This window comes from Antechinus flavipes, chromosome 5 (genome assembly GCF_016432865.1).
Source record: "Antechinus flavipes isolate AdamAnt ecotype Samford, QLD, Australia chromosome 5, AdamAnt_v2, whole genome shotgun sequence".
Classification (NCBI taxonomy): domain Eukaryota; kingdom Metazoa; phylum Chordata; class Mammalia; order Dasyuromorphia; family Dasyuridae; genus Antechinus; species Antechinus flavipes.
In genome coordinates, this window is record NC_067402.1 from 248,199,487 (window position 1) to 248,224,988 (window position 25,502).

At 33.8% G+C, this 25,502-nt stretch overlaps 1 protein-coding gene across 4 annotated transcripts in view; it reads left to right on the forward strand.

Annotated features, from left to right (window-relative positions):
* Positions 1–25,502, forward strand: part of ACSS3 (acyl-CoA synthetase short chain family member 3) — a 302,555-nt gene that overhangs the window by 175,426 nt on the left and 101,627 nt on the right. For all 4 annotated transcript variants that reach the window (XM_051962868.1, XM_051962869.1, XM_051962871.1 and 1 more), the window contains one exon: positions 7,910–8,061. In XM_051962868.1, coding sequence (XP_051818828.1) covers positions 7,910–8,061 — 152 coding nt within the window. The remainder of the gene's footprint in view (positions 1–7,909; positions 8,062–25,502) is intronic.

Below are 25,502 nucleotides of genomic sequence, written 5' to 3' on the forward strand. Positions count from 1 at the left end.
TTTGGGGGGGGGGAGCAATGAAAGGGGAACTAGTCTTTCAGATCCTTAATAATGTTTTACTGACTATCCTTTGCATGTAGGTCTTCAATGATCACTTTCTGCAGCTTATTGACTTGTACGATCTGTCTCTCCTTTGGCTTTTGGGTGAGCTTCAGTGTTGATCCTTATCAAGGTGTCCCATGATTCTTAGTTATATAGCACTCGCTAGAGAATATCAGTGCTTCTACTCACTTGATTCTGCATCACTTCATACAACTCTTCCCAAGTTTCTCTGAAACCATGCCTTTCATCATTCCTTATAGCTCATCAGTATTCCATTACCATTAAATATTGTATGTTCAACCATTCACCAACAGATGTGTACACTCTTTGTTTCTAGTTCTTTGCCACCACAAAAAAACAGAGGCTTTAAATATTTTAGCACATACAGATTTGTTTTCTTTTTGTTGTTGTTTTTGTTCTCTTTAAGGTTATTGATCTATGTAATACTGTGTAAAAAGCTATTCATGGTTTAGTCACTGTGCTGACACAGTTTCAAATCATTTTCCAGAATGTGAATATACTAATTCACAGTTCTAACAGTTGGGAAGACAATTTTCACTATAACAAAAATTTCATAAGACTCATAATGAAACTTGTTACATCCTGACAGAGAAGTAACTGACTCAGGGTATGGAATGAGACATGTATTTTGTGGTTATTGTTATGGCTATTGTGGAGATTTCTTTTCCTTTACTATCCATATTTATTACAAAATGGAGCAGAAGGAGAAAGAGATGATAGGCATTTAATAATTTTGAAAAACCAAATTAAATTGGAAAGAGAATATTGACATTTTAAAAATTGGATTTTTTTAAATGATGAAGCAGCTTGTGATCACTAGAAGAACCACATTTTTCCAAGTGCATTCCAGTTCACTATCCTCTCTCTGTCCAATCCTGAGCCCAGATTATTATCCATCTAAGGTAGTTCCCCAAGTTATTTGTACTGATGGGTTAACTAGATAGAAAGGATTAAGGGCCATTTTTGGTTTTTATCTGTTAACTTGGTGGTAATGGTCATATAATTCACAAAGTAATTGCTAATCTGCTCGTCATAAAGGTTTGTATATTTAACCAAGACTTGTCTTTGAAGAACAGAAAGAAAGCCATAATCAAAGCCTTTCCATCTTAGTAGAAGCTTCTGGATAAATATTAACTTTAATATTGAATTAATATTTTTAAAAGCTTTTTAAAAGGCCAACAAATACTAACTCACCTCTCTTATGTACACAGCCTTGTGGGATACCATTCTTTTATAAATACCAGGACTGTTATCTTATAAATGTGGATGTTATCCTTGCTCCCAGAATCACATGACTCAACAGAAAAAGTTTGCTTAATACTTTTGTGCACAGGAAATCAAACTCCCCTTAAAATATTATCTCAATTTATTTGGCTAATTTGATTTACACTTAGCCAAATGAGTTTTATATGGGATATTTGAATCTTCCAAATCACAGTCAAATACTTCCAAATATCAAAAGAGAGGTTGCAAGCCCTAGAATGTATGAGATATGAAATTTTTAAAAACTTCTTTAAACTTAAAGGAGATGATTGAAAGATAATGAAAGTTATTCATTCAAGATTAGCAAATTCAGAAGTTAAAAAATAAGTACTTGGGGGTCTTATTGTAATTGCTGGTTTTATGTTTTATGTCAGTCTATTGACTTAGATGAGAAGGAAGAGAAATATGGTTTTGATTTATGGAAACAATCGGTTGACATAAATAATTCGGTGTAACTACATTGCTTGGGATTAGCTATGATAAATAAAATGTTACACACACATATACATATCTATTTATATCTATCTGTATATGTGTGTATATAGACAAACAGAATACACAAGGGAAAAATTAAAAATAAGAGAAGAAAGATAAAGAATTATAGTATTGTTGCATTTCCTTTGGTCTATTTCCCCAACTCTTGCTCAGCTACTCAGAGGTGGCTCATCAGAAAATCCACCATCTACTGTGCCCCTCAGGGAACCCCCAGGATGCCATGCTGAAGGAATGATATTTTCAAATACTATTGCTTAGAAAGTCCTATCCAATGAATTCTCCACTGATTATCAAATAACTAGCCTGAGTTAATTAGCTGAGGCAGTATAGTAAAAATAGTGAGCCCCAAACCAGAGACTAACTTTCTCCTTTCAGATAAAGTCTATGGTAGAACGAACTCAAATTTAGAAACCACATGGGGCCAAAGGAAAAATTCACAATTTCTAAATTCTGGAGGCCCTTTTCTTGCTTCTTAAAGTCCTCTTGAGTTTCTCCTTAAATATAGCTCTCTGGTGGGCTGCTTAAAAGCAGGACTCTTATGGAGTCCTGAAATTTTCTTTCCTCAATATGTTTAGATTGTCTTCATTGAGAAATCACTGTTACAGATAATGCCATTACATACTGTTTCTGAGAACAAAACTACTGGTACAAATGGGAAGCTCAAAGTTTGAAGAATTGACTTTCTGTACAAGGTTATTCTCTGATCATTGGATGTGGCTGGAATCTCCTTAAGGTCACTTCTCTTACCAATTCTTGCTGCCCCCTAATATAAGTACAAGTGGTCTGTCTTTTCTAGATGTTCTAGGAACTTAACTGCCTTTCTGCTTAAATTTCTTTTCTGATATGTAAAGGTCCAGAAGTGTGTCTAATTCTTTTTACTTTCTGTAACATTTGATTTCATCTGGTACTTTGAAGCAATTCAGACCTCTAAAATTCCTTAGAGACTTATTTGAATATATCCGATTGATCACTGTCTCAGGGAGGGACGGAAGAATAAACTTTGGTATTCAGAACTTTTTTTATTATAGCTTTTTATATACAAAACATATGCATGAGTAATTTTTCAGCATTGACCCTTGCAAAAACTTCTCTTTCAACTTTTCCCCTCCTTCCCTTCACCCCCTCCCCAGATAATTATTGTCTCTATCAACTCTAATAAGTTAGCACTTTGTAAGGATTCCAACAATATGGTAGTATTGTTGAAGTGTATAATGATCTCCTGGTTCTGCTCATTTTACTTAGCATCAGTTCATGTATGCTCAGAACTTTTTTTAAAAAAATGTTTAAAATTGTTTTAACACATAATTGAAGAAAATAAAATATCTTTTAAAAAAGACTTCTTTTTACCCAATTTATGTCCTTGTTTAATTGATTTATTAGTAGATGGAAGGTGGGAAGCAAAGAAGGAAAGAAAAGAGCAAAGAAAGGAGAGGAGAACAAAAAAAATGATTTTATTTATTTAGATTTTATTTTTATTTTTAAAAGATTTTTATATTTTATTTTTATGATTCATAAGTATGTATAACTAGGGTTACAACATTTATATCTAGAAGTTTCTAGAAGAGACCTTCAGGATACTCTATTCTTACTTTCTCATTTGAGAAGATAAGAAAATTGAGCATATATTTAAGTGATGAGGGCAATTATTTCAAAGAAAAGATAATAAATCAACTTACTGTTGGAAGTGGAGCTGGAAGGAAAACATTGGTCTACTTGCTTAAAATGGAGAATGAGCTTGCACAGTGAAGGATAAAGAGGGCTCATGTTGGGGTTAGAGAATCTGTGTTTGAATTCTGGTTTTTATATTTACTGTTTTGAGCAAGGAACTTAGTGTTTTCACAATTACCTCTAAAGATCTCTTCCAATTCCAGATCTGTGATTTAGCTATATATCCAACTTCTCCTTTCCCTTTCATTTCCATATGATTTTCATGAAATCATTATTTTAAAACAAAACTTTTTACTGTCAAAAAGATGCTTGCAATTGATTTAGCTTAATCTTGGGAAAGAGTAACAGGGATAAGAATATCTAGACATACTGGGGAAATTGCTTTGGCAGGGATGGTTGAGACCAAAATAAATTTGGTAGTTAGAATATTTTCAGAACTAATTATTTTTGAATGTCTACCTCCATTGAAAAGGGAATATAAATTGATTTCAAGTAATTATATGAATAGGAACAATAATTTAATATTTCAGTGCCCTAAGAAATACTTTAAGAATAAAAATTGCAGTATAGTTACCTATTTTGATTGGTGGAGTAAGCTTCCTTTCCTGACAGTTTTCTATACTGAAGAAATGATGTCTAGATGAAAAAAAAATCAACATTATACAAAACTAAATATCAGCTTAAGCTTTTCCAAAGCAGGCATCATAACATGGAATCTGAATAGTATTATTATTTGGATATTTCAACTAAAATATTTTTCTAGCTTATTTTGGGGAGAAGGTATGTATTTTTAGTCATATAGTTTTTTTATTCTATTTTTTTCCAATTCTATTCTCTTTCCCTTGCCCTATCTGTTGAAGAAGATAAGAAAAACAAAACCTATTATTACCAATTTGTACTGTCATATAAGACAAATTTCTGCATTAACCATGTCCACAAAAAAAAGTAAAGACCAAGGAGAAAAAAATAGAAAATGTGTTTTATATTATATTCTAAAATCACCCATTTCTAAAAGAATATCTTTAAGTTATAGAATAAAACAATCAATTCCATAACAGTGCAATAAAAAAAATTCTCTGTTTGAAAGTGTATCGCATCCTTTCGCATTAGATCTTTGGTATTGTGATGAATCATTCAGTTAATTAGAGATAAGTTCATTAAAATCTTCCCAGGTTTTTCTGAAATCATTCCCTTCCTTCTTACTTATATCACAATATTATTTAGTCATATTCATATACCATAATTTATTCAGTCATTCTTCTTAGTTTCCACTTCTTTGCACCCCAAAATAAGTTGTTATGAAAATTTTGTACATTTGGATCCTTTTCCTCATTTTTAAACTCTTTGGACATAGCCCTAGCAGTTATTGTAGGTTCAATGAATATAGATGCTTTGATAACATAGAAGGTATAATTTCAAATTGCTTTCTGTAATAGTTGGACTAGTTCACAAAAGCGTACCTGTTTTTCCACTTCCCCTCTAGCATTTATCATTTTCATTTTAGTCATCATAGCCAATCTTATGGATTGTGAAGTAGTTCTTCATTTTAGTTTTTAATTTGCATTTCTCTAATTACTGGTGATTTAGCACAATTTTAAAAATATGATTATTGGTAGCTTTGATTTCTTCTGAAAATTTTTATTCATGTTCTTTGACTATTTGTCAATTGAGTAATAATTCTTAAAATTTTGCATCAATGTCTTTTATATTTTAGAAATGAGATCTTTATCTGAGAAAGTTGCTGCAAATAATTTCCTTTTAGTTTTCTATATTCTAATTTTAACTCTATTGATTTTGTGCAAAAACTTTTCAAATTTTATGTAATCCAAATTATTCATTTTTACTTCCTCTGAACATTGTTATATGTTGCTTGGTCATGAACTTTTCTGCTACATAGATTTGACAGGTAACTTCTTTGGTCCATTTATTTGCTTATGTTATTACTCTTTATGTCTACATCATATATTTATTTTGAGCTTATCTTGATAGACAATGTGAGACATTGTTCTATGCCTGTTATCTGCCACACTTTTTCCAGTTTTTTTTAACAGTTTCTTGTCCCAATAACTGGGATCTCTGAATTTATCATACACTAAGCTCCTTTGCTCATTTGCTTCTAAATATTATGTGTCTAATCTCTTCCATTTTTCTTACCCATTATTTAATGTCGTGATGATTACAGCTTTGTAGTACAATTTGAGACATAATATTGCTAGTCCCCTTTCCTTTTCTCTCCTCCCCCATTATATTTTTGAACTTTTTTCTCCAAATAATTTTTGATATATAGATATAAATAGATAGATAGGTCTAGCTTTTTAGAGTAATTCTTTGTTAGTTTGATCAGTTTGTTGAGGGTGGGGGAAAAGGGAGTAATCACATCTCTATGGACAAGGAAACCTTGATGTAGAAACTTCCTTCATTAACACAGAGTAGTAATCCCCTTGTAACTTGAAATCCTGGAGAATTGTATGGGGACTTTCTGGAATTCAGTGATTTGCTTAAGCTTATATTTAGCTGTCAGAGGCAGGAAGTAAAACCAGATTTCCTTGACTCTCAATCTGGTCCTTTGCTTTCTCTCTCCATCATGTTGTTTCTCTTATGGTCTCTTGTCCATTATTAAAAAATATAACACATGATTTCCTTTGCATATGAATTTTTACCTGAAAATGTTATGCTGGTCAACTTGTACACAGAACACCTGGACTTCCAATTTTTTACTTTTCCATTACATGATTTGTGCCAGGAGATTAAAACCATTTCTCACTGTTGCCAAGGCAAAAGTGTTTACATGAAAATTCTCAGCAATCAAATTTCTTATTCAGTGCCCCCTGGAAAGTGATTGGCATGGGTTCTTGGCAAATGGAAAAAAAGAATATTGATGTAGTTAATTTTGATTGTGAGTGGGTGGATGGATGGGAAATGTTCTTTGAAATATGACAATTTTCTGTTTTGTTAAAAAATGATTACTTTTATTTTTGTTATGATAAATTTAAAAAGGTTCTTTTAGATGCCTCTTGTTTAGGGAGTTTGAAAATGAATTGAAGTGTGTGTGTGTGTGTGTGTGTGTGTGTGTGTGTGTGTGTTCACCTCTTCTCACTTTTTTTGGGGGGGGAGGGCAGGCAGGAGGAAGTGATCTGATTTCATTGGTACAAGAGATTCCTGATATGGAAAATGTCTTTATTACTACAGATTTGCAACTGTCTCTTAACTTACCTTGTTACAGTATTTCCTGAGCTCTGAGAGGATCACATTAGCAAGGCTGTCAAAAGCTGGATTTCAATCCTATCATTTTATTTCTCAAGCCAGCTATCTGTCCACTCTTGAGCATTGCCTCTAATATTTTTGGAAAACTGTTATGAGTTCAGTTACAATTGCTGAGCCCCAATTAGGAAAAATTACTAATATTTAAGCAAAGGTTGGGCTTTTTGCTTAAACATATTTTTTTTAGCTTTTAGAACAACTTATTTAAAACAAATAAAGTCAGTGCTGGGTTAAGAAAAACAATACAAATATCAAAGAATCATCATAGTTTTCTAAGACCTCCTGTTTCATACACATACAAATAAGGGATCTGAGTCTCTTATATATAACTATATAAGATGATAACACACTTAAGACAGACCTTAGATTGCTAATCATATGTTTCTATATCTCTCTAGAGATGTGGTTGAGCCAGAATTCAATTTATTTCAACTGGTTTATAATATACTGTCTGTGAATATACAGATACTAGAAGGGAAAACTGGAGTAAAAGCTGACTTTTTCTTAGAACTTTCCTCAGCTGAGTTTTCTATTCTGAGATTCTTCTAAAGGTAAAGACCTTCCTGGATATTTGTCTTTTTTGAAAGAACTGAGTCCTCCTTTTTTTCTTTTTTTTTCTTTTTTTCTTATGATATGCAAGAAAGCCACATGCTCAAAAGTCTGGAAAATTTCTTCATTCCAGCTAATTCAGTCCTTATAGACAGGAATAAGAGTGTGTAACAAAATCTCTTAAATCTTATTGAACTTTATCCAATAGCTTTCACAGACTTTGCAACACAATCTAAGATTTTGGGACTGATTAAGATATGTTCTTACTCAGCTAAGGCATCAGAGCTAAAATGGAGTATGACAGTTTTCAAGCCCACCTTTAAATATTTTATATTTCTATAATATTTTAAAAGCTTCACAAAGTACTTTCATCACAATAGTCCTGCAAGATAGACAGATTATAGGTATTTATATTACATAAACTGTTAGGAAAATCGTGGAATCTTTTTTTTAAAGCATGGAATCTTTTAAACAAATAAATACAGAACGAATCCAGATTTATTGAAAACTATTTTTATCACCATTTTAATGTTAAGTGTACAAGTCTTGAACTGTCAAGAAAATATGAGATATTTTTATCCAGTGATATTTTTAATTAATCTCATTACAGGGAAAGCCTGTGGGAACACCAGATGCTGGGGCTTACTTCCGCGTGCTCTCTGAGCATGGAGTGGCGGCCTTGTTTACAGCACCGACTGCAATTAGAGCCATCCGTCAACAGGACCCTGGGGCAGCCCTAGGGAAGCAGTACTCTTTGACAAGGTGAACTGAGGATACTGGGGCAGGTCACATTCAAAGCCTAGATCTGAATCAGTGAGAATGTTATGCTCTGAGAAGCTTGAGTACCTCTTTTGGTAGAGTTAAAATAATCTGAATGTTTTTAGGATCGACAATCCAGGAGATAGTTTTAAAATAGAAGAACATAGTATGGATATCAAACTGGTTTGGGGGGTTGCTTCATATAATATTATTCCTTAATATGCTATCATTTCAATAAGAATTGAAAGTTAATGAGGGCAATGGAAGGCCTTCTCTTTAACAAAAAGAAACCCTTAATAGTAGTATTTTGGCATACCAAATACTGGTATTTGGGCTGATTTTGGATACTGAGGGGAAAGAGAGTCAGAGTGATGATTTTATCATCGGATTTCATCATTGAATCATAGATTTTGATAATTGTAAGTTATCTCACAGCTTCTAGAGGCACTCTGTTCCACTTAGGTATAGTCCTAATTGTGGGGTAGTTTGCATCTATATAACTTCTATCCATTGCTGCTGGTGCTAAAGATAACAAGTCTAAGCTGTCTTTAATGTGATTGCCCTCCAAATGCTTAATGAAAGCTATCAAATCCCCCTCCTGAGTCTTTTCTTCTCCAGGATAAGCTTGCCCATTCCTTTGATTGATCCTTATGTGACAAGATCTCAAAATCTGTCATCATCCTGATTATCCTTCTTTGGATCATTTTCTGCTTATTAATATCATTCTTAAACTATGGGAACATTCATAGCACTAAATAAAACTGGATCCCAAAGCAAATCATCAACAGATAGGAAAGAAGGGGAGGAGGGAAGGAAGGAAGGAGAGAGAGAGGGAGGGAAGGAAGGAGGGAAGAGAGAGGAAAGGAAGGAAGGGCAAGAGACTAAAAAGAAAGGGAAGGAAGGAAGGAAGGAGAGGGTAAGTAAAGAAGGGAAGGAAGGAAGTTGAGAAGGAAAGGAGGGAAGAAAGGAAGGAAGGAGGGAAGGGGAGAAAGAAGGAAGGGGGCAAAGGAAGAAAGGGGGAAAGAAAAAAGGAATCAAGGACAGAAAGAAATTGTTAAGTGCCTACTATAGACTAGCCATTGTGGTCAAGCTCTTTACAAGTATTATCTCATCTGATGTTCACTACCACCCTGGAAGTAGGTGCTATTATTATACATATTGAACAGTCAAGGAGGGACAAATGGGTGGCAAAGTGGATAAAGTTCTGAGCTTGGAGTCAGGAAGACTATCCTTATTTCATGACAGAGAAGAATGATGTAAGATAAAGAATGGAAACATCAATGAGAATTGATATAGTGCTTTAAGGTTTGCAAAGCTCTTTACCTGCATTACTGTGGCATTTGAGAGTTGTCTAGGACTCTGGGGGTTCATTGGTTTGTCCAAAGTCACATAGCCAGGATGCATCAGAAACAGGTCTTAAATCCTGGTCTTCTTGACTTATGACTGAAGAGTGAGGATGAAAACTTTACAATTCTGCCTTCCTAAAATCCAATTCATTTGCAATTTAAGACATCATCGTTTTGATGCCATTGGTCTTCTTTGAGAAAGAAGGAAAAGTCCTAGCTTACATATTTTATTCACTGTACTGCACAGCTTCTCATTAAATGAGAGGTCCCCTACTGAGGGTATGTACAAGTATACATACATATGCATGTGTATATATACATACATACATATGTAAAGATATATATAAAAAGATAAATATGTAACATGTATATAAAATATACCTTTTTACATTTTGAAATATGAAGGATAATTTGCTTAAGGGATATTTTCATTTCATTTAATTCAATTATTTGATTTAATATATTTAGATAAAATACTGAATTATATAACCCTGAATTATCTGAATTATAAACATTACTAAAAGAATCATCTTGCTGACAAAGCAGGATTAGATAGCCTTTTGTTTTTTAACAGTAACTCTCTGCATTTATTGAATATTTTTTCTGATGTTTTAGAGATCGATTTCTTTATCCATTTCTGTTTAATAATATGTGCATTGAAAAGTAATTATAGCTATTTCTATCTTCAAAGCACCTTTCAAGCTTTAGTCTTCACACACCTCTTTGAAGTAGGTTACTAATATCAGAAAATGAGACATAAAGAATTCAATAACCATCATATGTCAAAAAGATACTCCCTGAATAAAATGATCTTTTAAGTTGAAGACCAAAGGATTAAAATCTCTGGCAGCTGTATTCCAAAGAAGTGACATTGGAATAATGTTTTAAGGGAATAACATGGGGTATTTTGGTGACTGTGATATTATCAGGGCAGATCCAGCTCAACTTAGGGTTAATATGTAGCTATAAAGATTTGAACCCAGGTCTTTTCACCGAACCAAAATGCCCACTTATGCACAGCCATTAAATACTAACTCTAATATTGGACACCTTAACATCTTCTCGAATTCTCTTTCTCATTATAAGTCACTATTTTCTCTCATTTCTGTTGGCCCCCAAATCCAATTGTTCTCATTGAATTTTTGCTAAAGATTTATTTGAATATGGCCAGTCTATGTATTATCAGAAAGTTCTATGAACTCTTCTGATTCACTCCTACATGATTGTACCAGAAGCGTAGTAGAATAGGTTTAGATCAGTGTCCAGGGAAGTGGTAATCCTACCTGATGAACACTATTATTTTCCTCTGTGTTAATTTATATTAAGTTATAGTATTTATAGATAGCCACTTTTTCCAAGAGTATCCTTTGCAAAATCCAGGGTCTGTGTCAACTATATAGTTTATATCCAAACATTTCTTAAATGAACATTGTGTTAACGTTATTTTGTTGTTGTTGTTCAGTAATTTCAGCCATATCCAACTTTTTGTGCTCCTATTTTGGGGAATTTTCTTATCAGAGATAATAGAATGGTTTGCCATTTCTTTCTCCAGCTCATTTTGTAAATGAGGAAACTGAGTCAAAGAGGATTAAGTGACTTGCTCAGACTCATGTATCTAGTAAGTGTCTGAGGTGGATTTGAACTCAGGATCTTCCTGATTCTAAACCCAGTGCTCTATGCCACATAGCTACCACCATAATATTAATTATACACCCCAATTTGTAGAATTGTAATAGAATTATGGAGCCACAAAGGTGGAATGAACCTCAAATCATTTTCTGTGTTGACTGCTCCCTTCTTCTATTTTTGAGAAAATTCTACACTTCAATTGTGATCTTAGTTTTACTAATTTTTAGGGATGGGTATTAAAAATTGCATTATAAACTAAGATGGGTTGTGGGGGAAGACAATTTAAAAAATAAAGTAATCTTAGAAGTATCAAGGTGGAACAGTGAATACAATAGAATCCTAGAGTCAAGAGGACGGGAGTTAAATTTGTCATCAGATACTTAATAGTTTTGTGATCCTAGGCAAGTCACTTAACCCCAACTGCCTCCCAAAAACCCAATAATTTATTTTATTTATAAGAGAAAGCATGAGGTAGAGATTAGAAAACTGACTCAAACTGTCTATGGCAAGCCATTTAAATTCTCAGTGTCCATAGGCAACATTCTAAAATTGTAACATGCAGAAGTTACCAATCAGCATTGGTGCAGAGGAAGTTGTTTCTTATCTGAAGTTTTCCTGTACTAGTGATCTCACATATTATTTTTTTTCTCATTTACTTCTTTGACATTTATCTTTAATGTTATCTATGATCAGTAAAGTACTTCACCTTAAAACTGTTTCTTCCAAAGTAAGTTTCTTATTTTTCGGTTTATTGACATAAATTTGTACCCCATACTAATTCTGTAATACAATTAACTTGATGCATGACTGATTTTACCAGTAGGTTATCTTGCTAATTAATCTGTACCTTTTCCAATATATATTCCTGTGCCATTTAGATTGTTTGCCAGTGGGCTTTCAATGTTGTAATTTGGATTAGAGATAATCATTACTGGTACATTGACTTAAAAAAGAGACTCTTGTCTCTCTATTTTCTCTCAGAGCACATCATTTTGGAAAACAGTTTTCTTAATGAATGAAATAAATGAAAATGAAAAAAATGAAATTAAAAAAATTAAAAACTCAAAGACTTAAGTTTGATGTTCTCTGTGTGTGTATCTTTGTCTCTCTCTCTGTCCATCTCTCTGTGCCTCTTTCTCTCTGTCTCTGCCTTTCTTTCTCTTTTCCCTGCTTTGGAAGATATAATTGCCTTTATCTTGAATTTTTTATTTTTATAATCCACTCAAGCCACTTGGAAGCCAATTTACATTGTATTTTTGTTACAAAATGATTTTTATCTTTTGGTTTAAGTAAGAATTAAGACTCATTAGGACACCAACTTAATTGCAACTCCATTTTGTGACATGTTTTTATCTACAGAATATATTTCCATAATTTCAATTCTTCTAGTTCTCCCAATGGCAGATTTATTTGACTTTTACTAAGTGCCATTCTTTCTATTTTCCTCTAAGGCTGTGAAATGACTTCTTAACTGAGATCTTACCTTCTTTCATCTAGGTGATGATAATAGGAATGAACTTTTTGCCTAAAACTTCCACAAAATTCAAAATAGAATATTTTTCATTTGAATAAGAATTGATATTCTCACAAAACATTAGGTATAGCAAACCCTAAGTAGTAGAGCCACAGTCAAAAATGTTTCACAGTCAAAAAATGAGATGGCAATGGACAAAGATGCAAATTATCAAAACAAATTTAATTAGAATCAGGAGATTAACAAGAGATGGTTTGGTTTTAAATGGTTGCTTTTGGTTTTCGTATAATTTAGTGATTTGTTTTTATTGCTGTTCTCAGATCTTCTCTTTTGACATGATTCTTATGACTCTCATTTTGTCACAAAAAATGTTATGTATTTTCTTGCTTTATTGTATTTTTAGGGAGTATTGTAGAAGCCATAAAAATAGTTTCTAAGAACAAGAAGGAATTGTGAAAGAAATCTGCTGTGAAAAAAAGGAAAAATTGGGGACTTCAGATCAGAAGGTGTCTGTGTGGGGGGGAGGTGGGAGAAAAGTTTTTAGAAGCCATCTGGTTGAATGCATATCTGAACATGAATCTTCTTTTTCATATCTATAATTTCTCCTCATTTAAATTCAAAGATCTTCATTGAGGAGAAATGGACCACATTTCACATGGGCCCATTCAATTTCTTGGCAAATTTAATGACTGTAGTTATAAGTTTCTCCCTCACAAGAAAGGTGAAAGCATCATTTCTTTAAAAAAAAATCTTTTAAGTATTCTAAGGAACTCAAATAGACAAAAAATTTCAAAGATGAGGTCTTTTCTCCAGCAATGCCTATGGATTCTAGTCCATACTGATACAATGTAATGGAAGATTTCCTTATTTTCTCCATATGTCATAAGGATATTGTTAGAGTATAGAGACTATTTGTCAGTTATCTTTTACTTTAGTCAATGGCTATCCCCCGATAACATCCTTTATCATTCAAAATATTATTTTTCTATGTTTCTTATTTTTTTTATCCCCTGAGTGAAAGGGGATAAGAATAGGGTCTGGAGTTGCCTGTGATTTCATTACTATAGGGAACTCTCTTTACCTTTGCTAGTCAGTATCTTCTTTACAATTTATTGTCATCAAAACTTGCCCCAAACTTCCAGGAATACTATAGCTAATTCCAGAGCTCCCAGGTCAAGGAGAAAATAATGCAAGCAGCCAAAACAAAACAAAAGAAAACGATTGATGTATTGTGGAACCAGTCAGGTTAATGTGATAATGATAGAATACTATTGTGCTATAAGAAATAATGAATAGGATGTTCTCAAACACACACACACACACACACACACACACACAAAACCACCCCTAAAAAAGAACCCAGAAAGACTTACATAATTTGACAGAAAGCAAAATCTATATTGTATACAAAGTTACAGCAATATTGTAAGATGATCAACTCTGAATTACTTAGATATCTTCAGCAATACAACAATCCAAGACAACTTTGAAGAACTTTTGACAAAAAAATGCCATCTATTGCCAGAAAAAGAACTGATTGTGTTTGAATACAGATTGAAGCATACTTGTAAAAACTTTCTTGAAGGATTTTTTTTGCTTATATTTTCTTTTACAACATGATTAATATGGAAATGTTTTTACATGAATACATGTACACATGAATAACATAACAAATTGCTTGCTTTTCCCGTGAGGTTATATGTAGGGAGAGAGGAAAGGAGAAGATTTGGAACTCAAAGTTTTAACAACAAATATTAAAAATTGTTTTTAGTTACGACTAAGGGGAAAATATAATACTAAATGAATTAAAAAAAAAAACTTGCTCAAAGTCAGACAAGAAATATGTGTCAGAGGTTGGAGGTGAACCTGGGTATTCCTGGATTCTAGGTCTGTTGTCTGGGGACTGCCACACTGACTCTGAGTGATATTCATTTTAAATTTTTCAGAGGATTTTTTTTTTTTTTACTTCTGGCCCTGCAACAACAGTGGTAGAATAGTAGTATATCTTCAAAAATCAGACTTTTTTAATTGGAGAAGGTTAAAGTTATTAAAAGAGCATTGCCATTCCCAAAGGCAATCTAGCTTTTTCTCCTCCTCTAGCTTAATTCCAGGCCCAAATACTTGTCAATTTTTCTTTTTCCCTTTCCCTTCCCTTTCCTTTCTTCTTTCCCTTTCCTTTCTTTTTTGTACATAGGGTATCATACCCTTACCTACAAATGGGCAGAGGCCCAAAGCAATGTAAATTCTGATTACTGGAACCTCCTTGGAGTTTAAGGACTAGGAGCATATCTTAAACCCAAATCACTGTGGCTCTCATTCATTGACTAAGAATATGTCCTATCCTAAGCTACACTTGATCATCTTTTATGTCCTAGTTGGCTCAGAGAGACTGTAAATAGCAGCTCTTTCTGTTTTGGCTAGAAACCCTGAGGGTCCAGTGACAAGAGGAAGATCAGGATGACTGGAGATAGTTCTGGATGCAGTGGGAGATCTTGGTCCTTTTTAATCTAAGTTCTTTAACTAGTCTCAGTTTGGGGCAATGAATGTCCATTCTGTTATTAAGGCTAGGTAAAAAATGAAGCAGAGAATATCCTATTTTACCTAGTCTAAGATTGAGAAGTAAAGTGACAAACAGAGAGATTATGATTAGATAAAAGAGACTATTCTTTGCCTCCTTTCTTACCTAATCTTAATCACTGAATGGGTATCACCTCAAACTGAGACCTTTTAAAGACCTTAGCTTAAAAAGAACAAAGTCTCTCACTGTGTCCAGGTCATTTACAGTCATCCTGATCTATATCTGGCCACTGGACCCAGATGGCTCTGGAGGAGGAAGTGAGGTGGCTGACTTTGCACAGAGCTTCCTCATTTAAATCCATTTCACTTGCATGAATGACATCATCTTCTTGATGGTATTGGTCCTCTTTGAGAATGAAAAGTAAGTAACAACCACCACAATGTGGAAGCCATAAACTATAAGACAAATATCACTATATTGTAATTGTCTATTTAAACTACATGCTGTGATCTGGATAATATAAATTTTCTTTTGCTTTCTTCCTAGCCCATGTCACCCCAATATGGAGGTTTAGGGCAAATCCTCATAGAGATTATATTATCTTTTCAATAAGATTCTATAACCTTCTAAAGTTGGGTACCATTATCCTGATGGCATGGGGAGGATGCTGAGGACTGGCAAGCTTAAAAATTATGAGTAGTTCATTCATGAAAGAGAGAAAAGCAGTGGAGAATAAAACCAGAATATGTAAAGCTTAGTGAGCCACTCAGTTGAGCAAAACCATCATGAGGGCATTTATAGATAAAATGGAAGAAAGATAGCAAAATGAAGAAAAATGGGAAAATAATACAAAGATTTTTTTTTATGATCATCATTAAGTTTCAGAAATCCTTCAGAAAGGAAAATCTATCTTTGTGAATTCAAATCTAGCCTCAGATATAGAGTAGCTTGTGCGACCCTAGGCAAGTCACTGAATTGCCTTCGTTTTCTCATCTATAAAATGAATTGGAGAAGGAAAAAGCAAACCATTCCAGTGTTTTTGTCAAGAAAATTGCAAATGCTTAGACTATAATATCAGAATTCTGGGTTGTGAGCTTTAGTTTTAGAGTCAGATAATCTGAGTCTAAGCCTGCTTCTAACATTTGTGCAACTTGTGTAACTATGGGAAAAAGCTACCTCCCTAGGCCTCATTTAGAATGGGAATGAACTAGATCACTTTTGAGTTTACTTCTAGTTCTAAATATATGATCCTATGTGTTTATAGGGAAGGTAGAAATTATAGCTGAGGTAGCTAAATAGAACAGTTAATAGAATACCATGCCTGGATTTAGTAAAATCTATCTTTGTGAATTCAAATCCAGCCTCAGATATAAAGTAGCTTGTGCGACCCTAGGCAAGTCACTGAATTGCCTTCGTTTCCTCATCTATAAAATGAATTGGAGAAGGAAAAAGCAAACCATTCCAGTGTTTTTGTCAAGAAAATTGCAAATGAGCTCATGAATAGTCAGACATGACTAAAATGATGAAACAAGAGCAACAGAAATTATACCAAACAGAACAAAATAGGAAAAACTGCTAAATGAGACAAATATACACAGACACAATTCAGTTTGGAGAGCTACACTTGGAAAAGCATTAAAGGCAATTCACAAAATTTCTGAAAGCATCTGAAATCAGATGGCAAATGCATGGACAACATCCCAGAACTTGGGGGAAAGTTAGTGACAAAACACCAATAGCTACTAGTCTATGATGCTCACTTTTCTATCTCCATTCAAATTTTATGAGAATTATCTGTAAACATATCAGAGGCATTCTTGAAGATCCATTTCCATCCTAGTAGAATACAACTAGACTTTCAGAGCTTTTATTCTCCAGCTATATATTTTATTCTCCAGCTATATATCCAGGGATATAATCCCCTGGAAGATATGACAGATAACTTTGTCCAGCAGTTATCTGATCATAAATGTCAAGCAAGATATAACACAGAAAAGCCCATTGTTTGCCAAAAGTCTTCATCACATGGCCAGAAGAGATTCAGGACAGAATTCAGGTTGAAGCAATATACCCTTTAGATATTTTCAAAATGTTAAAAATGATAGCAGACATGTTTTAAGTGCTTACATATTCATGTGGGCAAGTGAATAAGTGTTAAATAATCTATTTTGAATTCTTGGAGCAAATAATTTCAAAGATACCAGTTGTTAAAACAAATGTCTGTTGAACAGTTATAAATTTTTGGATGGGGGCAGAACCAAGATGGCAGAGAAGAGACAGGTATTTGTATGAGTTCTTCTCTGGCTTGCTGCAGATCAACACCAGATCAATCCTCTGAATGTGTTTTGGAGTGTCAGAAAACACAAATATTTAGAGTGTAACAAATCTCCAGCAGAAGATATTTTGGAAGAACTTCAGGAAAGGTCTATCTTAATCAGGCAGAGGGAGGCAACCAAGCCCAGGTGTACCTCAGGGACCCAGGACAGAGAGATTTCTGTGTGCTGGGGGAATCTGCTGGGAAGCTCTTAGCCAAAATAAAGCAGCATTGGCTACTCTGTCCTGGTTCAAAAGCCAGAGGATCAGCAGAATAGCTGTGAGTCCTTCAATATAACTGCAGAAGGCAAAAAGTGAGCCCCTGAACTCCAGCATAAGCAGGACTTGAGGATATCTACCCAATAGAAGAAGGAGGTTGGCACTGGCCATAGGGCAGCATGAAATGCTATCTGCTGAGAGGAAACTTGAAGCAATCTCCCCTACTCCCATAAGGACAGACCTCAATCTTTAAAAATGAACAAAAAAGCAAAAAAAAGCTCTCGCCATAGATAGCTATTATGGAGAAAGGAAAGAATAGGCCTCAAACACTGAGAACACTAAAAGTAAAACATCTCCAGATGAAGCTTCAAAGGGTGACATGAGTTGGTCTCCAAAGCAAAAGGCTCTCTTAGGAGAATTTAACAAGGATCTTAAAAGAGAGATAAAAGAAAAATAAGGAAAGGAAATGACAGCTTTGCAGGAAAGTTGGAAAAGGAAATAGAAATTATCTGAAGAAAACTGCTTAAAAATAGATTTGGTGAAATGGAAAAAAACAAACAAACAAACAATTCAGTGAACAAAACAGCTCATTTAAAAGTTCAATTGGCCAAATGCAAAAAGAGATGAAAAAGCTAACGAAAATAATTCACTAAAAATTAGAATTGAACAAATGAAAACATGTGACTTAATCAGACATCAAGAATCAATGAAACAAAACAAAACAAAACAAAACAAAACAAAAAAAAAACAGAAGGAAAAAAAAAGAAGAAAATATAAAATAACTCATCAGAAAAACAAATGACCTGGAAAAATAGATCCAGGAGAGACAATCTAAGAATTATTGGACTACCTGAAAACTACATCTAGAATAACCTAGAACATCATCATCAAGATGCTTTAATCAAGATTCAAGAAAAACTGCTGAATGTTCCAAAACAAGCAGATAAAATAGCTATTGAAAGAATCCACCAATCACCTCTTGAAAGAGACCTCAAAATGAAAACTCCAAGGGATAGTGTGGCTAAATTTCAGAATTATCTGATCAAGGAGAAAATACTGCAAGCAGCTAGAAACAAACAATTCAAATATCAAGAAGCCACAACAAAGAGAATTATCTAGGACTTGGCAGCTTTCACTTTAAAGTATTAAAAGACCTGGAATATGATATTCTGGAGGGCAAAGGAACTTGGAGTTCAGCCAAGAATCAACTATCTAACAAAATTAAGCATTTACTTTCAGGAGGAAAGATGGACATTCAATGAAATAGGGGAATTTCATTTATTTTTGATGAAAAGACCAGAGATGAATAGAAAATTGATCTTCAAATACAGAATTCAAGAGAAGCATTAAAAGGTAAAAATTAAAAGGTAAAAAAGATGTTTACTTTTTTTTTTTTTAAGTTAAAAAGTTTACATCCCTATATGGGAAGATGATATGTTTAGCTTATAGAGAATCAGAACTCTGGAAAGGTATACTTGAATCAAGGACAGCAGGGTACTTTTAGTTAAGCACCTACTCAGTGTAGTTGATGGGATAATGGTTCTCTAGTTAAGCATATACTTAATGTGATAATAGTGTAATCACTCTAGTTGGCATATACTTGGAGGAGATATTTAAGGACTGAGAGGACTGGGACCCGAGAGTCTCAGCCACAGACACAGAGAAGACTCTGGACTCCATCTTTGATCAGCCTCGTGGTGCCTCTCCTGCCTTTATCACTTCTCCATCTAAAGACCAAGGCCCATCCCAAGATCCTCCAGAAAGCTAGCCCAGACATTAAATAGCTCTTGAGAACTATATATTTGTTAGGGTTATACTTAGAAGGAATAGGTATAATTTGATTTTATTGTAGTGATACAAAAAAGAAACTAGGAATGGAAAGGGAATTGTACTAGAAGAAAAAGGAAGAGAAAGTAAAATGAAGTGAATTACATCACATGAAGGGGCATAAAAACTATTACAATTGAGGTAAAGAAAGGAGGGTGATGAGCATTATTTGAATTTTAATCTCATTGGATTTGGCTGAAAGAGAGAATATCAGACAGATTTAATTTGATAGAGAAACTTGTCTCAACCTATAGAGAAGTAGGAGGGAAAAGGGGAAAGAAAAGGGGGAAGCTAATGGGAGAATAGAAGTAGAAGGAAAAAAGAGTAAGAAAAGGGAGAGGGGCTATAAAAGAGAAGGGATGATTGAGAGAGGTGGTAGTCAGAAGCAAAACACTGGGGAGGAGGGAAAGGGAGGGGAAGGAAAGGAAAAATGTATAACTTAGAGAAAATAAGTTGTCCAGAAATAGTAATTTTAAGTGTGAATGTGAATGAGATGAACTCTGCCTGAAAACAGAAGCAGATAGCAGATTGGATTAAAAGCCAGAACTCTATAATATGTTGTTTACAAGAAACACATTTGAAGTGGAGTGATATGTACAGAGTAGAAATAAAATGCTATTATGCTTCAGCTGAAGTTAAAAAAAAAAAAAAAAAAGCAGGGGTAGCAGTTGTGATCTCAGAACAAGCAAAAGCAAAAATAGATCTAATTTTAAAAGATAAGGAAGGAAACTACATTTTGCTAAAGAGTACCACATATAATGAAATAATATCAACAGTAAACATATATGCACCATGTGGTACAGCATCCATATTCCTAGGAGGAAAAGTTAAGAGAGCTGGAAGAAGAAATAAACAGGAAAATTATACTAGTGGGGGATCTCAACCTTGCTCTCTGAGAACTAGATAAGTCAAATCATAAAATAAATAAGAAAGAAGTTAGGGAGGTAAATAGAATCTCAGAACATCAACTAAAAAATTATTAGAAACAATGAACAATTTTAGTAAAGTTGCAGGATGCAAAATAAATGTTACTGACAAAGTATAGAAGCAAGAGATACAAAGAGAAATTCCATTTAAAATAACTATACATAAAATAAAATATTTGACAGTCTACCTGCCAAGCAAAGTCAGGAACTATATGAACACAATTACAAAACACTTTCCACACAAATAAAATCAGATCTGAACAATTGAAGGAATATCAAGTGCTAATATAATAAAAAATGACAATACTATCTAAATTAATCTACTTATTCAGTGTTATACCAATCAAACTGCCAAGAATTTATTTTACAAAGCTAGAAAAAATAATAACAAAATTCATCTGGAAGAAAAAAAGGTCAAGAATTTCAAGGAAATTAAAAAATGCAAATGAAATGGTCTAGTTGTACCAGGCCTAAAACTAAATTATAAAGCACTGGTCATTAAAATTATTTAGTACTCACTAAGAAATAGAGTAGTCAATCAGTGGAACAGATTAAGTTCATAAGACACAATAGTCAATGATTTAGTAATATAGTGTTTGATGAACCCAGCTTCTGGGATAAGAACTCATTGTTTAACAAAGATTTCTAAGAAAATTGGAAAATAGTATGGTAGAAACTGGGCATTGACCAACATCTAACACTCTATACCAAGATAAAGTTGAATTGGGTTTATGCTTTAGACATAGTGATACTATAAGCAAATTAGAAGAATAAAGGATAGTCTACCTCTCAGATCTGTGGAGAAGAAAGGAATTTATGACTAAAGAAGAACTAGTGTACATTATGGAATGCAAAATCGATAATTTTGATTACATTAAATTAAAATTTTTTTGTATCAACAAAACCAATGCAGACAAAATTATAAGGGAAGCAGAAAACGGGAAGAAAATTTTATATCCAAGGGCTCAGGCCTCATTTCTAAAATATATAAAAAACTGACTCAAGATTATATGAATGCAAATCATTCTCTAGTTGGTAAATGGTCAAATAATATGAACAGACAATTTTCAGATGAATAAATTAAAACCATTTCTAGTCATATGAAAAAATGTTCTAAATTACTATTGATCAGAGAAATACAAATTAAGAGAACTTTGAGATACTACTACTCAGATTGGCTAAGATGACAGGAAAAGATGATAAATGTTAGAGGGGATGTGGGAAAACTGAAACATTAATACATTGTTGGTGGAGCTGTGAACTGATCCAACCATTCTGGACAGTAATATAGAACTCTGCCCTAAGGGCAATCAAACTGAAAACCTTTTGATTCAGCAGTGCAGTATCTGTATTAGGTCTATGTTCCAAAGAGTTCATAAAAAGGGAAAAGGTTCCACATGCAAAAATATTTGTAGCAGCTCTTTTTGTAGTAGCAAGGAACTGGAAACTGAGTGGATGTCCATTAGAGAATGGCTGAATAAGTGTTGGTATATGAATGTTATAGTATATCATTGTTCTGTAAGAAATGATCAGCAGAATGATTTCAGAGACTCCTGGAGAGACCTACATGAACTGATGCTAAGTGAAGTGAATAGAACCAAGGGAACATTGTATATAGCAACAACAAGATTATGTGATCAATTTTGGTGGATGTATCTCTTTTCAAGAGTGAAATGTTTCAGGCCAGTTCCAATAGTTACATTCAACACAGATGAAGAGAGCCATCTTCAACAACAAAGAGAACTGTGGGAACTGAGTGTAAATCAATCACAACATAGTATTTTCACTTCTTTTGTTTTTATTTGTTCCCTTTTTGTTTTCTTTCTCATTGTTTGCCCTTTTTGATATGATATTTCTTGTATAGCATGATCATTGTAGAAATGTGCAGAAGAATTGTACATGTTCGACATGTATTGGATTTCTTGCCATCCAGGAGACAGAATGGGGAAAAAGGAGGGAGAAAAAATTTTGGAACACAGGGTTTTGCAAGGGTGAATGTTGCCAACTATCTATGCATATATTTTGAAAATAGAAAGCTTTTTAAAAAGAGGAGTATGGGTATTGAATGTAGATCATAACATAGTATATTCACCTTTTTGTTGTTGATTGCTTGTTTTTTGTTTTCTTCATTTTTTTCCTTTTTGATCTTATTTTTCTTGCAAAGCATGATAATTGTGGATATATGTATAGAAGAATTGCACATGTTTAACATATAAAGGATTACTTGCTGTCTAAGAGAGGGAGTGGGAAAAGGGAGGGAGAAAAAAATTTTGGAACACAAAGTTTTGCAAGGATGCATTTTAAAACTATATATATAGAAAATAAAAAAGCTAAAAAAAAAATACAAGCTAGGAAAAAACAAAAAACCAAAAATAGATAAATTGTTGGATGCATAAAACTCATGACACATAGGCACTTAATCCTTTGCTGAATTGAATTGTTAGAAATGTTAATGTTGACAATTTAGAAATAAAAAGTTCCTCCAATTTATTATACTTTCATGTTGCTAGTGAAATTTCATTTAAAAGTCATGCTCTGAGACTCTTTTTGAGATTTTTTTCATTCATATAATTTTTAAAAATCCAAAAAGCCTATTTTCTGAAAGAAGTTTCTTCACTTCCTTAACTCGAACTGTGGCCACAATTCTATTACTGTGCAGGATATTGAGGTCATTTAGCTTATATAAATATGGATGAGCTAGGATCTGGGGCTATTTTAAGAGCTTTCTTTTTAAGGGAGGATTGAAATCTGAGAAAGGATGGCATTAAAAGAACTAAATTTGAGAAAGAGTGAAATTCTGCAGGTAAGGCAATTGCATTTAATGATTGAAAATAACATCTGGACTTTGCTAAGTGATTTTCACTTAGAAATATTTGTTGATTTTTTAATACAGACTTTTCAGTAGAAGCTATTGGGAAACTGGGGCTGAACTAACTGCAATATGGAGATAAGAAAAGTAAGGTTAATTATGAAACACTGATAGAAATCCAGTTAGAAAATGTTTGGCTTTGAATCTAACTTTAGAACAGATAAAGGCAAAATTGTAGAATGTTTTTTCTTAATTAGATTAGTACTAAGTATGTATTTCTAACTAGTATTATGCATGTCATATTTCCAATATATGAGTGGGCAAGTCACTTAACTTCTGAGTGCCATAGGTAGCTCTTAAAAACTATAGAGATAGAAGAGGAGGTATTGATCTGGGAATTTCTTTATTTATCTTTTTTCTATATCTATGAAATAGCAAATCTTCACTTCTGAAACTTAGCATGGCAAGTCATTGTTATTATTTCTATAATGGTAGTAAGTGGGGGTATGATATGGACTGACTATCTCTCCTAAATAAAACTGCCTCTTGCCAAAGAAAATGGCTATTGTGAGTTTATTCCATGTTTATTTCAAACTAGGTATTGCTACTCCAATTTCATCAGGCAGAGCTGATGAGAAATTAATAACATTTTCATTTAAAATCAATTTATCTTATGACTCTTTGCTTATTGACTATAAACATTGGATAATACATTTCCTTTAAAAAAAGTTATGCCTATCTTTTGCCTTAATAATTGCTCATTCTAAATTATTCAAGTCTGTCCATTTTCTCATTTATTCTCTCTAATCAACTTCCTTAATCATTGCTCTTTTCTAGTTTCCTTTTGCTTAACTTTTAGATGCATTTCATTGCAATGTGGGACCCAATTTTGATGAAAACTGTGAAATAATGTTTTAGGATCCACAGCCTTTCAGATTTAATTTTAAACTACCTTTGGAGGATGGTAAGATTTTGGTAGATATAGATATGAAGGGAAGTGTATTACAAATAGGAAGAATAGCATGAGCAGAGAAGGGAAATCTCCTACTCACACTCTCCCAGGGGCAGGGAGCCTCTAGTATATAATAATGGTTTCCATTCATGTTTAATTCGATTGATCTTTTTTTTTTTTTTTTTTTTTGGCCTTCTAAGTAGTAAGACAGATGCAGAAGTGAAAACACAGAGAAGGAATAAGTTCCTGCCCTCAAAGAACTTATTTCTTCCTCTTCTTGTTCTTTGTTGTTCATTCTCAAGGAGGACCCCATAATGATGGTGAATAAGACCCCCCAAAAGATTAAGTCTTAGGTAGGTTAAAGGGAGAGGTATTAACAGGAGAAGACCTGAATTACTTACTGTCCAAGCTAATCTCTTAGGCAAGCAGAGAGGAACATTGACAGGATGATCTCCTTCAGTGGACTTTTTGTTCTTAAGTGGGCCTTTTGTTATCCGTAAGTGGATCTTTGTTGCAATGAACCCTTGTTAAATTTCTTGTCCAGTTCCTTGCATTGGCAAAATTATAGTATCCAATCAGAAGGCCAAGTTATGATTCTGACCCCTCAGGGGTCCTCAAACTAGAGCCCATGGGCCAGATGCAGCAGCTGAGGACATTTATCCCCCTCACCCAGGGCTATGAAGTTTCTTTATTTAAAGGCCTACAAAACAAAGTTTTTGTTTTTACCATAGTCTGGCCCTCCAACAATCTGAGGGACAATGAACTGGCCCCCTATTTAAAAAGTTTGAGGACCCCTGCCTGAGATTGTTAAAAGAAGCTACTGGTATACCTCTCAGTATATCTCAGTTAACTCCTTTTTGGAAGCTAACTCCTTTTAGATTTAGCCCAGAAGGCAATGGTGTAATCTTTGGCTAAGAAAGGAGGGAGGGGAAAAAAGGCAGGTAGGCAGGAAAGATATAGTTTGATAGAGGGCAGGTGGTGGTCTATACGATACCATTAAGAATTTTATTAATCTCATTTCATAAAAATGTTCACTAACTACTCTACATATACTTATATTTATTTACTATATATACTGAATGTATTGTAATGCCAGAGAAATTGAGGCAAGATAGAGATTAGAGACTTTTCAATTTTTTATTTGGATTTCTGAGAGGAAGAGATTGTGCTGGGGGCATGATGCCCCCAGGGCTGATGTCCAAAGCATCCAGCAGTGAATGTGAGTTCTTAATGACATAAATATCCTTGGCTCAAAGCTTGGGGCTTTAAGACAAAGAGGAGTGGAGTCCAAACACTGGTGAGTGGGAATCTCCAGGCAGAGATCATCAATCTGGTTCTGACAGGTTGGGGGCTAAAACTATAAATTCTAACAAACTGGGAGTTAAGGATGTGTCCAGCTTAGAGCCAGGAAGACTGAAACTTAGAGTTATA